Consider the following 16,314-nt stretch of genomic DNA (forward strand, 5'->3'; position numbering starts at 1 on the left):
TTCAAAGAGAGAGAATGTAAACATGGAGTCGACTCGGGCACGCTCGCCTCGTCCCATTGTCCTCAGATTGACCCCTATCAAAATGCGCTAATGTTTTTCAGCCATGGGCTGCAAAGCCACGATTCAGCTTTCTGGCGCCTTCTGAGAGCCTATGGGAGCGTTAGAAAATGTTACGTCAAGCCAGAGATCCCCTGTTTTTGTTAGAGATGATCAAGAAGGCCATGAAATGGTCAGAGAGAGCGCTTCCTGTTTGGAATCTTCTCAGGTTTTGGCCTGCCAAATGAGTTCTATTATACTCACAGACACCATTCAAACAGTTTTAGAAACTTTAGGGTGTTTTCTATCCAAATCAAATAATTATATGCATATTCTAGTTACTGGGCAGGAGTAGTAACCAGATTAAATCGGGTACGTTTTTTATTCGGCCGTGCAAATACTGCCCCCTAGCCCCAACAGGTTAAAAAACTGTAACACAGGTGTGTGTGTGTGTGTGTGGTATGCTTCTTGAGAAACACTGCTTGCGTTTCTCATTTTCCAGTCCACTACAGTTGGTAATGTGAGATCTTTGGCAATCCTCTCATTTCTCACATCATAGTATCAACCCCTGTAAGTTAGCTCCACAGTCCACACATTGACACACACACACACACACACACACACACACACACACACACACACACACACACACACACACACACGCCTGCATACGTGCCTGTCTGCATTTGTGTATGTGCCTGCCTGCATCTGTGTGTGTGCCTGCATTCTTGCCTGCGTGTGACACTGCCTCTTCCCATCATTTCTATGGATATATACAAATAACTATCAATAGAAAACATGTAAAACAAAATTAAAGTGCATCTAGTTTGCTATCTTTCCAGCTTCCGTTTGAAGTGATTGTGTTAGCTGTGTTGTTGGCTTGCTCTTCTGAACAAGTGTCCTGACAAGAGAGCACATTTTCTACGCCAGGCGAAATTGTCCGTCATTAGCTCATTGTTATGGATGTATCCAAATAAATGTCAAAAGAAAACAGCTTAAACAAATGCAAATGCAGCTACTTTGCTGTTATTCTGGCTGCAGTGTTTGACGTGACCGTAAGTTAGCTGTAGTTGGCTAGCTAGCTAGCTGGGCTGGCATGGTTACACGTGGTCTGCGATTGTGAGGCCGGTTGGACATACTGCCAAATTCTCTAAAACGACGTTGGAGGCAGCTTATGGTAGAGAAATTAACATTCCTGCAGTCATCATGCCAATTCCACGCTCCCTCAAAACTTCAGATATCTGTGGCATTGTGTTGTGTGAAAAAACTGCACATTTTTATTGTCCCCAGGTATACCAGTGTAATGATCATACTGTTTAATCAGCTTCTTGATATGCCACACCTGTCAGGTTGGATGGATTACCTTGGCAAAGGAGAAATGCTGACTAACAGGGACGTAAACAAATTTGTGCATTTTAGAGAAGTACGCTTTTTGTGCATATGGAAAACTGGGATATTTTTTTTTAGCTCGTGAAACATGGGACCAACACTACATGTTGTGTTTATAGTTTTGTTCAGTATACAACATTTTCTAAATGTAATTGAAATGTTCTGAATAACTCCAAGATATTGTCAAGTGCATATTGCGTGAACATCAATGGAATATTATGTTAAACCAAAAGCGAATGTGCTATGAACATCATAAAAACAGATATTTTGAAATTGTTGAACATTATGCAACATTGTGGGGATGTTCTGTGCAACCTTAGTGAATATCACAATAATACTTTTGCATAATTTTAGCCGCAATAACAAAGTGTTCTCCCCACCAGTAATTATAGTAAAATTTATAGTAAAATTATAGTAAAAAGCTGAAGGGTGGGTCTGAAAAAAATTAACAACTCTCAAATTCATAGACAGAGCCATGGATGCAAAGACTGACCATCCAAGATATCAACATTATAGTTTAAGTCATGTTTTTAGACGATATAGTGTTTGTTTACATTTACTTTGTTTTCAAACATTGGCGTAAAACAAGCTTATATTTTGGGTTCTGATGTGGTACGACAATATGTACTAAGTTAATGAGGCATATTTACAGTGCATTCAGAAAGTACTCTTCCCTTTTTGTTGTTACATTACATATTTTTTCTAAAATGGATTACATTAAAAAAATCCTCATTAATCTACACACAATACCCCATAATGACAATGCGAAAACAAGTTTTTAGAATTTTTTGCAAAAGTATAAAAAAACAGAAATAGCTTATTTACATAAGTATTCAGACCCTTTGCTAAGAGACAAAAAATTGAGCTCAAGTACATCCTTTTTCCATTGAACATTCTTGAGATGTTTCTACAACTTGATTGGAGTCGACCTGTGGTAAATTCAATTGATTGGACATGATTTGGAAAGGCACACACCTGTCTATATAAGGTCCCACAGTTTATTTGATTTGATGTCAGAGCAACAACCAAGCCATGAGGTCAAAGGAATTGTCCGTAGAGCTCCGAGACAGGATTGTGTCGAGGCCAAGAACACAGTGGCCTCCAACATTCTAAAATTGAAGAAGGACAACCATCTCTGCAGCACTCCACCAATCAGGCTTTTATGTTAGAGTGGCCAGACAGAAGCCACTCCTCAGTAAAAAGGCACATAACAGCCCGCTTCGAGTTTGCCAAAAGGCACATAAAGGACTCTCAGACCATGAGAAACAAGATTCTCTGGTCTGATGAAACCAAGATTGAACTCTTTGGCCTGAATGCCAAGTGTCACGTCTGGAGGAAAACTGGCACCATCCCTACAGTGAAGCATGGTGGTGGCAGCATTATGCTGTGGAGATGTTTTTAAACAGTAGGGACTGGGAGACTAGTCAGGATAGAGGCAAAGATGAACAGAGCAAAGTAGAGAGATCCTTGATTAAAACCTTCTCCAGAACGCTCAGGACTGTCACGTTATGACCAGCAGAGGGAGTAATTGTATTAGTTTTGGTCAGAACGTGGCAGAGGTTTTGTGTTATGTGTAGTTTGGGTTGATGGACTCTCAATTGGAGGCAGGTGTTTCTAGTTGCCTCTGATTGGGAGTCCTATAAACAGGTGTGTGTTTTTCTTTGGGGTTGTGGGTAGTTGTTTGTGAGCACTGCTTTGTTTAGCCTGCCACACTGTTCGTGTCGTGAGTTTTGTTTATTGTTTTTTTCCTGTGGATGCTTTACTCATGTTTTATTAAAAAAAGATGAGTATCCACATTCCCGCTGCGTATTGGTCTTCTCTCCACTACGACAAATGTTACAGAACTACCCACCAGACCAGGACCAAGCAGCGGAGGAATTCTGGCGAGGACTGGGGAACACGGCGGGTAAGGGAGCTCGAGAGGCAGCCCCAATAATTGTTTTGGGGGGGCACAAGGGCTGTTTGGCGGGGCGAGATTGGAGACCCAGGCCAGCTCCCCGTACCCTTTTTGGACAGAAAGAGACTGGACAGGTCCCGTGCTTTGGGGTAAGGGCTGTGGTGAGGCCTGGTATTTTCAGGCCGGTAAGCGCAGTACCAGCGCCCCGCATGTGCCAGGGGAGAGTGGGCATCGAGCCTGAAGGGGTGATGCAAACCCTGCGCTCAAGACCACCAGTGCGCCTCTACGGTCCAGTATTTTCCGTTACACGCACTAGCCTTGAGGTGCGTGTCTCCAGGCTGGCACGTCCTGTACCAGCCCACTCAACAGGCATCTAGTGCGTCAGCCCAGCCTCGCCAGTCAGAGGTCGCCAGAGCTGCCCGCCAGTCAGGAGTCGCCAGAGGTGCCCGTCTGCCCGGAGATGCCAGAGCGGCCCGTCTGCCCGGAGATGCTAGAGCGGCCCGTCTGCCCGGATCAGCCAGAGTGGCCCGTCTGCCCGGAGCTGCCGGATTGTCCCGCCTGTCCTCCGGCCCAGCCCGAGTGGCCCGCCTGTCCTCCGGCCCAGCCCGAGTGGCCCGCCTGTCCTCCGGGTCAGCCAGAGTGTCCCGTCTGCCCGGCGCAGCCATCGCCACCCGCCAGCCGGGCGCAGCCAGGGGCGCCACCCAAGTGGGCGACGCCGAAGGTGGAACGAGGTCCATGTCCCGCACCTGAGCCGCCACTTATATAGGTGGGTTGGGGAGGGGGGTGTAGCACAGTGCCGTCGTTGACGGCAGCCACCTTCCCATCCCTCCCTTTAGTTTAGGGGGATATTTTTTGGTGTTTGGGGGTTTTTGTCTTTTCTTTTAGGTGCATTCAGGGTCTGCGCCTTTAGGGGGGGGGGGTACTGTCACGTCCTGACCAGCAGAGGGAGTAATTGTATTAGTTTTGGTCAGGATGTGGCAGAGGTTTTGTGTTGTGTAGGTTGGGTTGCTGGACTCTCAATTGGAGGCAGGTGTTTCTAGTTGCCTCTGATTGGGAGTCCTATAAACAGGTGTGTGTTTTTCTTTGGGGTTGTGGGTAGTTGTTTGTTAGCACTGCTTTGTTTAGCCTGCCACACTGTTCGTGTCGTGAGTATTGTTTATAGTTTTTTTCCTGTGGATGCTTTACTCATGTTTTATTAAAAAAAGATGAGTATCCACATTCCCGCTGCATATTGGTCTTCTCTCCACTATGACAAATGTTACAAGGACCTCAGACTTGGGCCTTGGTTCACCTTCCAACAGAACAATGACCCTAAGCGCACAACCAAGACCACACTGGAGTGGCTTCGGGACAAGTCTCTGAATGTCCTTAAGTGGCCCAGCCAGAGCTCAGACTTAAACCTGATCGAACATCTCTGGAGAGACAGTGAAAATAACTCTGCAGTAACGCTCCCCATCCAACCTGACAGAGCTTGAGAGGATCTGCAGAGAAGAATGGGAGAAACTCCCAAAATACAGTTATGCCAAGCTTGTAGCATCATACCCAAGAAGACTCAAGGCTCTAATCGCTGCCAAAGGTGCTTTAACAAAGTACTGAGTAAAGGGTCTGAATACTTATGTAAATGATATATTTCAGTTATTTATTTTTAATAAATTTACCAAAATGTTTAAAAAACAGTTTTTATTTTGTCATTATAGGGTATTGTGTGTAGATTGAAGAGGGAAAAAAACAATTTGAGCAATTTTATAATAAGCCTTAATAACGTAACAAAATGTGGAAAAGGTAAAGGGGTCAGAATCATTTCCAAATGCAGAAGTTATATTCTTGAAGAAGCAATGGGTATTATTAATTCCAAAAATGTAAGTAACAACTACATATTCTTTCCACTTTAACGGAATGTCCTGTTCGACCTAACTTGAACATTGTATGAATGTCATCACAAATGATCATATTTTTTGTTTTGGGAACCTATCTCTTGTAATGTACCCACACTGTTCCCACAACTGAATTAAATGTTAAGGGAACCTTTCCAAACGCAGAAAGGCTGTTGTGTCAACATTCTTGCAACATCAAAGGAATGTTTTATGCACCCTGATATAAATGTCAGCAAAACTGGACAGTTTTAGTGTTTTGGGAACCTTGTCATATACCCACAATGTTCCCACAATCGAAAGAAACATTCTGGATACCTATAAAGAACAGACTGTGTTCTAGGAACAGGGCTGGACCATTAGGCCGGATTAGGCGGCCGCCTATGGAGGCATTTTCTGAGCTAAAGTGAATAAGACGCACCTCCAATAACACAAAACCTCACATAATTCTTGCCAAAAACAATGACAATTTCTCTCAACCAGTGGCATATGGGCTTTGTAAGTGAGTGCCCTATGATAAGCAGTGCCCACTTTGTCAAAGGCAGGGAGGCAAAATATTTATCTTTCCCATTCCCAGCACGTCTCTCCAGGGTGCTGTTGGAGAGACGCATCGCTGCACCGCTCCACCAACGTTCCGTCCCCAAAAAATTATCTAGCATAAAATATGTAGCAGAAATAGCATATGATAGAAAGAGTGTGGCCTTTTCTGTAGCCTACAGGCTGGAGATAAAATGTATGATAATGTAATGAAAAGTTTTACATGATGCAGTTTCTCCGATCAAATAGCCTAACGTAAATGGCGCCCAGTCAAATAATAAATGTGCTGACATGTTAACAAACATATAAAATATCCTAAAAACAGGACAGGTCAAAGTAAAATGGACAATATGGAATGGAAAATCAGGCTACTCACAACTGCTGTCCAGTAGTTTCACCCCGTGGGCTAAATTGTCATGATCAGTGGTTTCAAGTTTGTATTTGTACATTTTTTAAGAGCTGATCATAGCAAAAAGAAAATACTTCTGCATTTCCCGCTGTGTAAGCACATTACAAATAGGCTCAGGATAACTCCTCCTGATAAAGTTGAGTGGCTGCTATTCAGAGCTTAAAATAGCTAAATTGATTAGTCACAGGAATCAGGACTAATAAAGCCAATGCAATGGCCTGTTTTACAAATGGTGGGCCTATCACATGGATGGGCATTCATACAATTCCATTGCGGGCCGACATGGTAGGCTACACCCCAGTAAGCACGGACCGACGTTGACGTCTTTTGGACGTCTTTATTTTTACATTTCATGGGGAGCTGTAAGCCAGGGATGGGCAACTCCAGTCCTCAGTAAGCACGGACCAACGCTAACGCCTTTTGGACGTATTTTTTTGGTGCAGTCCAGACCAGCCTTTATTTCCACGGATGTAGTTTTTTGGTCCGGACCAAATCTAAACCAATCATAGACATCTATAAATTACATATTTTCAACATTCATTCAGAACCGAAAATGAACCAAACTTCAACGTCTGGAAAAATACGTATAATTTCAATGTCATTTTGCTTACCGGGACGATTCTTGTAGGGGCGGCAATTTCTTGTCTCGCCAAGTGCGGCAGAAATTCCAGGAGTGGCCCTGTCTGGGAACATTGTTGAATATTGTTGAAGGTGAATGCTTTTTAGAATCATAGAATCATCCGCACAACTGGGTAGTTTTTGTGTTTTGGGAATATACATTGCTCAAGAAAATTAAGGGAACATTAAAATAACACATCCTAGATCTGAATGAATGAAATAATCTTATTAAATACTTTTTTCTTTACATAGTTGAATGTGCTGACAACAAAATCACACAAAAATAATCAATGGAAATCCAATTTATCAACCCATGGAGGTCTGGATTTGGAGTCACACTCAAAATTAAAGTCGAAAACCACACTACAGGCTGATCCAACTTTGATGTAATGTCCTTAAAACTAGTCAAAATGAGGCTCAGTAGTGTGTGTGGCCTCCACGTGCCTGTATGACCTCCCTACAACGCCTGGGCATGCTCCTGATGAGGTGGCGGATGGTCTCCTGAGGGATCTCCTCCCAGACCAGGACTAAAGCATCCGCCAACTCCTGGACAGTCTGTGGTGCAACGTGGCGTTGGTGGATGGAGCGAGACATGATGTCCCAGATGTGCTCAATTGGATTCAGGTCTGGGGAACGGGCGGGCCAGTCCATAGCATCAATGCCTTCCTCTTGCAGGAACTGCTGACACACTCCAGCCACATGAGGTCTAGCATTTTCTTGCATTAGGAGGAACCCAGGGCCAACCGCACCAGCATATGGTCTCACAAGGGGTCTGAGGATCTCATCTCGGTACCTAATGGCAGTCAGGCTACCTCTGGCGAGCACATGGAGGGCTGTGCGGCCCCCCAAAGAAATGCCACCCCACACCATGACTGACCCACCGCCAAACCGGTCATGCTGGAGGATGTTGCAGGCAGCAGAACGTTCTCCACGGCATCTCCAGACTCTGTCACGTCTGTCACATGTGCTCAGTGTGAACCTGCTTTCATCTGTGAAGAGCACAGGGCACCAGTGGCGAATTTGCCAATCTTGGTGTTCTCTGGCAAATGCCAATCGTCCTGCACGGTGTTGGGCTGTAAGCACAACCCCCACCTGTGGACGTCAGGCCCTCATACCACCCTCATGGAGTCTGTTTCTGACCGTTTGAGTAGACACATGCACATTTGTGGCCTGCTGGAGGTCATTTTGCAGGGCTCTGGCAGTGCTCCTCCTGCTCCTCCTTGCACAAAGGCGGAGGTAGCGGTCCTGCTGCTGGGTTGTTGCCCTCCTACGGCCTCCTCCACGTCTCCTGATGTACTGGCCTGTCTCCTGGTAGCACCTCCATTCTCTGGACACTACGCTGACAGACACAGCAAACCTTCTTGCCACAGCTCGCATTGATGTGCCATCCTGGATGAGCTGCACTACCTGAGCCACTTGTGTGGGTTGTAGACTCCGTCTCATGCTACCACTAGAGTGAAAGCACCGCCAGCATCCAAAAGCGACCAAAACATCAGCCAGGAAGCATAGGAACTGAGAAGTGGTCTGTGGTCACCACCTGCAGAACCACTCCTTTATTGGGGGTGTCTTGCTAATTGCCTATAATTTACACCTGTTGTCTATCCCATTTGCACAACAGCATGTGAAATGTATTGTCAATCAGTGTTCCCTTTAAGTGGACAGTTTGATTTCACAGAAGTGTGATTGACTTGGAGTTACATTGTGTTGTTTAAGTGTTTCCTTTATTTTTTTGAGCAGTATATATTTTGTGATGTCCCCACAATGTTCTCACCAAACTATTCCCACAACCGAATGAAACATTCTGGGAACCTTTAAAGACAGATTAAATGTTATTTCCAGGAACATTCTTGCAACATCAGGCAAATGTTTTATAGAAATATTTTATAATCATCAGCACGACTGGAGAGTTTTTGTGTTATGAAAACTTTCACAGTACCAATTTTGGTTTCCTAATTAGTATAAAAAAAGGGGTAGATTGGATAGTATGGAAGGAGGATGGGCAGAGAAGGCAGGCGGATAAGTAGAAGTGCAGTAATTAATTTCCAGTGTGAACGAGAGAGCTAGATAGAGATACAGTTTGTGGAAGATAGAGATACACACACTGAAATTGTTCTAGTGGATTGAAAGCAGTCAACACAATGTTATGAGTCCCAAATAAGCACCCTATTCCCTACATAGTGCACTACTTTTGACCATTTAGCAGATACTTTTAGCCAAAGCGGCTTACAGTACTGCATGCATACATTTTCATATGGAATAAAACCCACAACCATGGTGTTGTAAGTGCCATGCTTTACCAACTGACCCACACAGGACCATGGAAGAAATTAAGAGGCTGATGGTGGAAGTAGAGGTGAAGAGCAGAGAGCAGACTCACAAATTAGATAAAAAGATGCAGGTGGACAGAGGTCAGAGGGGAGCCCTGGACTGGTAGAGAGATAGTGCTATAGCATGGGCCAGCCACTGTATTATATAAGACACTCCGTCACACACACATATTTCATACACACACACACACACGACTGACGCACGCACGCACGCACACACACACACAAACACTTCATAGAGCACCTCCACCTGTCCGACTAGTCCTACGGATACCTCTACCCAATAGGCATGTTTAATAATTTACCTGATGAGGATCACTGACTCTCTCTCCCTCTCCCCCATCACTTCCCTTCTCTGTCTCACCCTCTACTTTAATATCCTTCTCTCTCTCTCTCCTTCCTTTCCTACCTTCTCACCTCTCTCCTTTTCCTCTTTCCGCCTCTCTTCTCATTCCTCCAGGCAACACCAACAGCATCTTTGCTCTGGCCTACATCAGTGGCTCTTTGACGGTGAATGGACAGCTGGACAGAGAGAACCCCCTCTACTCATCCGGATTCACTCTAACCGTCAAGGTCTGTCTGTCTGTCTGTCTGTCTGTGTTTGTGTTTAGGCCTGGGAGTAATGAGAGACCTAAACTGAGCATATATAGCTACACTACCAACTCTGCATTTTATTTAGTTGTAAACCCTCACAGTTACATACAGTACATACATTCTGAATACAGTATGCTGGTACAGTATAGAATACATCATCAATACTTAATTCAAGGCATTGGGAGGTGAGGTATAATCTTCCAGGTGTGCATTTCATCACCCCAACCTGAGGCATGTTATGACAGAGAACAGCTAGTCTTCCTTGGGAACAACCTGGGATGATGAAGGAATAGAAGATGTTCTTATCAATTTCAGAGTGGGGAACAGGTGGAGGGATTTGTGGTAAAAGGCCAGTTTTGTCAGAGTGAATGTTGATGATTAGCCTCGTACTATCACACTGATCTCACGAGCTTACATAAATATGTTTTACTAAACATATTTATCTAACCTCGCGAGATCAGTGTGACTGTACGAGGCTAGTTGATGACTGCTTTCTACCAGAACCTGTAGTCTGCTTTAGACTCACAAATAGATAGATGACCTGTACAAAAAAGATTCAGGATCAGACAAACGGTGTTGTTTTTTGTGTTTTGAACTGTGTTTCGAACATGTGTGTGTTAGAGATGAGTATTTGAAATTATTTTACTATAAAATAATCAAATATTTTTGGGTGGAATATCCGAATATTAAAAAATAAATAATAATACTCTATTCGCTTTCCCAATCAAAATGATGTTACATTGGGGGGAAAAAGTATTTGATCCCCTGCTCATTTTGTACATTTGCCCACTTACAAAGAAATGATCAGTCTATAATTTTAATGGTAGGTTTATTTGAACACTGAGAGACAGAATAACAACAAAAAATCCAGAAAAATGCATGTCAAAAATGTTATAAAATGATTTGCATTTTAATGAGGGAAATAAGTATTTGACCCCTCTGCAAAACATGACTTAGTACTTGGTGGCAAAACCCTTGTTGGCAATCACAGAGGTCAGACGTTTCTTGTAGTTGGCCACCAGGTTTGCACACATCTCAGGAGGGATTTTGTCGCACTCCTCTTTGCAGATCTTCTCCAAGTCATTAAGGTGTCGAGGCTGACGTTTGGCAACTCGAACCTTCAGCTCCCTCCACAGATTTTCTATGGGATTAACTTCTTGGGGCTATGTGGGACGTTAGCGTGCCACCCGTGGCGCACCCTATCAACAGCAGGTGCATTTCAAGAGCGGCAAATTTGAAACCAAATAAATGTCAAAATTCTAATTTCTCAAACATACAACTAACTTACACCCTTTGAAAGATAAACATCTCCTTAATCTAACCACGTTGTCCGATTTCAAAAAGGTTTTACGGCGAAAGCATAAAGTTAGGTTATGTTAGGAGAGTACATTGACAATAGCTGTGTGTAGTGTATTGTCGATTCAAAGACAGGCGTCACCAAAACCATAAAATCAGCTAAAATTATGCACTAACCTTTTACAATCTCCATCAGATGACACTCCTAGGACATTATGTTAGACAATGCATGCATTTTTAGTTCTATCAAGTTCATATTTATATCCAAAAACAGCGTTTTACTATGGCGTTGATGTTCAGGAAATCGTTTCCCTCCAATAACCGGCAGTCAAGTCATGACAACAAAATAATTAATTAATATTAGAAAACATTGGTAAAATATTATATTGTCATTCAAAGAATTATAGATTTACATCTCTTGAACGTAATCGACTTGCCAGATTTAAAAATAACCTTACTGGGAAATCACACTTTGCAATAATCTGAGCACTGCGCCCAGAAAAATACGCTTTGCGATACAGACTAACCGCCATGTTGGAGAGATCAAAAATCGAAAATCGAAAATACTATGTAAATAATCCATTACCTTTTGATTGTCTTCATCAGATGTCACTTCCAGGAATCCCAGGTCCATAACGAATGTAGTTTTGTTCAAAAAAGCTCATCATTTATGTCCAAAAAGCTCCGTGTTGTTAGCACATGATCTAAGCCAGCCGGACTTCACTTCACTTCACTTCACATATTTACGTTCGTTCAAACATGTCAAACGTTGTATCGCATAAATCATTAGTGCCTTTTTTAACCAGAACATGAATAAAATTCAAGGCGGACGATTGCGTTCTCTTTTAAACCGTATTGGAACGAGAGTACCCAACATGAACTTGCGCGCCAGGTGTCTAATGGGCCATCACCGTTCCATGGCTCTTGTTCGGTCAGATCTCACAGTATAAGACTCAAAACACTTTGTAAAGGCTGGTGACATCTAGTGGAAGCAATAGGAAGTGCCAAAACATTCCTCAGCCCCTTTGTTTTTGAATGGCATAGGCTTAAAGTCAATTCAACACATCAGGTATCCACTTCCTGTCAGAATCTGTCTCAGGGTTTTGCCTGCCAAATGAGTTATGTTATACTCACAGACACCATTCAAACAGTTTTAGAAACTTTAGGGTGTTTTCTATCCATATATAATAAGTATATGCATATTCTAGTTACTGGGTAGGATTAGTAACCAGATTAAATCGGGTACATTTTTTTATCCAGCTGTGAAAATACTGCCCCCTATACCCTAACAGGTTAAGGTCTGGAGACTGGCTAGGCCACTTCAGGACCTTAATGTGCTTCTTCTTGAGCCACTCCTTTGTTGCCTTGGCCGTGTGTTTTGGGTCATTGTCATGCTGGAATACCCATTCACGACCCATTTTCAATGCCCTGGCTGAGGGAAGGATGTTCTCACCCAAGATTTGACGATACATGGCCCCATCCATCGTCCCTTTGATGCGGTGAAGTTGTCCTGTCCCCTTAGCAGAAAAACACCCCCAAAGCATAATGTTTCCACCTCCATGTTTGACGGTGGAGATAGTGTTCTTGGGGTCATAGGCAGCATTCCTCCTCCTCCAAACACGGCGAGTTGAGTTGATGCCAAAGAGCTCCATTTTGGTCTCATCTGACCACAACACTTTCACCAGTTGTCCTCTGAATCATTCAGATGTTCATTGGCAAACTTCAGACGGGCATGTATACGTATTCTTGAGCAGGGGGACCTTGCGGGCGCTGCAGGATTTCAGTCCTTCACGGCGTAGTGTGTTACCAATTGTTTTCTTGGTGACTATGGTCCCAGCTGCCTTGAGATCATTGACAAGATCCTCCCGTGTAGTTCTGGGCTGATTCCTCACCATTCTCATGATCATTGCAACCCCACGAGGTGAGATCTTGCATGGAGCCCCAGGCCGAGGGATACTGACAGTTCTTTTGTGTTTCTTCCATTTGCGAATAATCACACCAAATGTTGTCACCTTCTCACCAAGCTGCTTGGCGATGGTCTTGTAGCCCATTCCAGCCTTGTGTAGGTCTACAATCTTGTCCCTGACATCCTTGGAGAGCTCTTTGGTCTTGGCCATGGTGGAGAGTTTGGAATCTGATTGATTGCTTCTGTGGACAGATGTATTTTTTACAGGTAACAAGCTCCGGTGAGGAGCACTCCCTTTAAGAGTGTGCTCCTAATCTCAGCTCGTTACCTGTATAAAAGACACCTGGGAGGCAGAAATCTTTCTGATTGAGAGGGGGTCAAATACATATTTCCCTCATTAAAATGCAAATAAATTTATAACATTTTTGACATGCGTTTTTCTGGATATTTTTGTTGTTATTCTGTCTCTCACTGTTCAAATAAACCTACCATTAAAATTATAGACTGATCCTTTCTTTATCAGTGGGCAAACGTACAAAATCAGCAGGGGATCAAATACTTTTTTCCCCCACTGTAAATGCCACAACATCAGACAGAGAGCACAGTTGTTTTCAGGGTGCTATAGCGGTAGCATTTGGCTAACAGTAGCCTAGGCTAACAGCAACAGTAAAAGAGAAGTCTAATGTTCGCCATCATAGAACTGATTCTGTTTCAAAAAAGGTTTTCTGAGTAGTGTTTTGCATTGATCTCTGTCAGGTCTTGTGGACCCTCTCTTGGTGCATGCCTGTAGGATAATCGCTATTTGAAGTGGGGAAAATAGAATACTGTTGTCAAGGCTGACCGGAGGGCTAAATGCGCTAGCAATGATAGTAAAATGTCTTTTCATGTGAAACGCAACCCATAGTCCATGAAAGAAAAAGAAATAAAGCAATCACTTTGTTCATCCTCAGAACTGTAGGCTATAGTGAACAATGCACTCGGGAGCACCGGTCTAAGGCGTTACTACAGTCCCCGGTTTGAATCCAGGCTGTATCACATCCGGCTGTGATTGGGAGTCCCATAGGCCGGTACACAATTGACCCAACATTGTCTGGGTTTGGCCGGGGTAGACCGTCATTGTGAATAAGAATTTGTTCTTAACTGACTTGCCTAGTTAAATATATGTTAAATATATATATATATATTTTTTAAAGCAGCAGTACCTCAATGTGCCATACATAAACACAACATTCTAAAGTTTGTTGTTTTATTAATTTTAGGATTTCAAATGTCATGGTTTGGTAACTCCTGTAACATAAAGTGTTTTAATATGGCGTTGAGCCACCACGAGCCAGAACAGCTTCAATGCACCTTGGCATGGATTCTGCAAGTGTCTAGAACTATATTGGAGGGGTGTGACACCATTGTTCCATGAGAAATTCCATCATTTGGTGTTTTGTTGATAGTGGTAGAAAACATTGTCTCATGCGCCGCTCCAGAATCTCCCATACGTGTTCAATTGGGTTGCGATCTGGTGACTGAGATGGCAATAGTATATCATTTACATCGTTTTCATGCTCATCAAACCATTCAGTGACCACTCGTGTCCTGTGGATGGGGGCATTTTCATCCTACGGGGGCATAGCCATGGTAGGTAAAACAATGGCCTGCCCAGCATTTTTATACATGACCCTAAGCATGATGGGATGTTAATTACTTAATTAACTCAGGCACCACACCTGTGTTGAAGCACTTGCTTTTAATATACTTTGTATCCCTCATTTACTTATGTATCCATTATTTTGGCAGTTATCTGTATATCCTTGTGTGTAACAATGTAACATTTCATTTTTACTTTAAACAGGCCGACAAAAAAATGAGTACTCTCACACGTTTTTGAATACTAACGTCCGTTCAGATATCCGGATATTTGATTAACCGTTCCCATCCCTAGTGTGTGTGTGTGCGCGTGCGAGAGTGAGAGTGCGAGAGTGAGAGTGACCATAAAGGGTTCTTCAGCTTATCCCTTTAGAAGAACACTTTATATGGTTCCGGATATAACCTTTTCATCCATCAACGAACCCTTTAGAAGCCTTTTTCTAAGAGCGTTGGTATTATGATGAGAGTAGGGAATTCCATCAAATCTTTTTTGATAATATATTCCAACCTTGATCTTTATCCTTAATTGAAATCAACCATTACAGCAAACCAGGAGAAAATTCATAGACCAAAATAAAGACAATCTTCCCCAAAAAATGTAATATATTTATAAGATATGAATTCCCCCTTTCCCTACCACATACTGTATCTCTATCTTTCTCTCTAGCTCTCTCGTTCACACTGGAAATTAATGATTGTACTTCTACTTATCCGCCTGCCTTCTCTGCCTGTCCTCCTTCCATACTCCCCCTTCCTTCCTTCCTTCCTTCCCTACCTTCCCCCTTTCTCCTCCTCCATTCCTCCCTCAGGGCACAGAGTTGAATGATGACCGTACCCCGACGGATGCCTCGGTGATGACCACCTTCACCATCCTGCTGATTGACAAGAACGACAATGCGCCCAAGTTCAACAGCTCCGAGTACCGAGTGCGTATCACTGAGCTGGCCCAGGTGGGTTTCGCCCTACCCCTCTTCATCCAGGCTGAGGACAAGGATGAGGTGGGTCACCATCACCAATCATACATTCCTTAAAATAAACGGTATCACTATATTTGACAGTGTCAGTTTGACATGGAAGTGACAGTGATAAGACCTGTCAATAGACCTGACATGACCACATTCACTCTACACAAAAGTCAAGGTGCAAGTTGGTACCAAATAAGATTCTTGAGAGCAATGTCATAGGGGAACCCATTTTAGGGTCTCTGAAGAGACATAGACGGGTTGGCTAACAACGTCCCAAAAATTATGCGCGCACATCGATGTGGACGGAAGGTGTGCTTTGTTATGATTTTGAACCGTTAGATAACTAGCAACAATGACTAGAAGCTGCCTTGCATGGAATTGTAGGTGGCTTGTTTCAGCTCGTTGTATCTTCTTAAAATGTTAAGTTTCACGTTTTAATGTCACATGCACAAGTACAGTGAAATGCCTTTCTTGCAATATAATACTAAAAATAGCATAAGGTAGAACAAAAACACACAAGAAATAAAAATAAGAAATATGAAAAAAAATGAAAAAGTAAGCATACTAAATTATATAAAGCGTCAGTCAGTTCCAGTACCCTATTTACAATGTGCAGGGATACTGGAGTGATACAGGTAGATATGTGTAGGGGTAAGGTGACTAAGCATCGGGATATATGATAAACAGAGTAGCAGCAGCTAATGTGACGATTGTATGTGAGTGGGTGTGCGTTTGTGTAGAGAAAGTATAAATGTCTGTGCATATTATGTGTGTGTGAGCAAATTATGGAGTGCGTGTTTTTGTGTGTGTTGGAGTGTCAGTCTATAGGGC

The 16,314-nt window shown here is 43.1% G+C and overlaps 1 protein-coding gene across 4 annotated transcripts in view; it reads left to right on the forward strand.

Annotated features, from left to right (window-relative positions):
* The window catches only part of LOC115162910 (cadherin-23), a 712,130-nt gene that overhangs the window by 295,651 nt on the left and 400,165 nt on the right, over nucleotides 1–16,314 (forward strand). For all 4 annotated transcript variants that reach the window (XR_003869666.1, XM_029714423.1, XM_029714440.1 and 1 more), the window contains exons 10-11: nucleotides 9,545–9,657; nucleotides 15,328–15,516. Coding sequence is in view for 3 of the 4 variants with exons in the window: in XM_029714423.1 (XP_029570283.1) it covers nucleotides 9,545–9,657; nucleotides 15,328–15,516 (302 nt within the window). In the remaining variant the exon portion in view is untranslated. The remainder of the gene's footprint in view (nucleotides 1–9,544; nucleotides 9,658–15,327; nucleotides 15,517–16,314) is intronic.

The sequence above is a fragment of the Salmo trutta genome, chromosome 2 (genome assembly GCF_901001165.1).
Source record: "Salmo trutta chromosome 2, fSalTru1.1, whole genome shotgun sequence".
NCBI lineage: Eukaryota > Metazoa > Chordata > Actinopteri > Salmoniformes > Salmonidae > Salmo > Salmo trutta.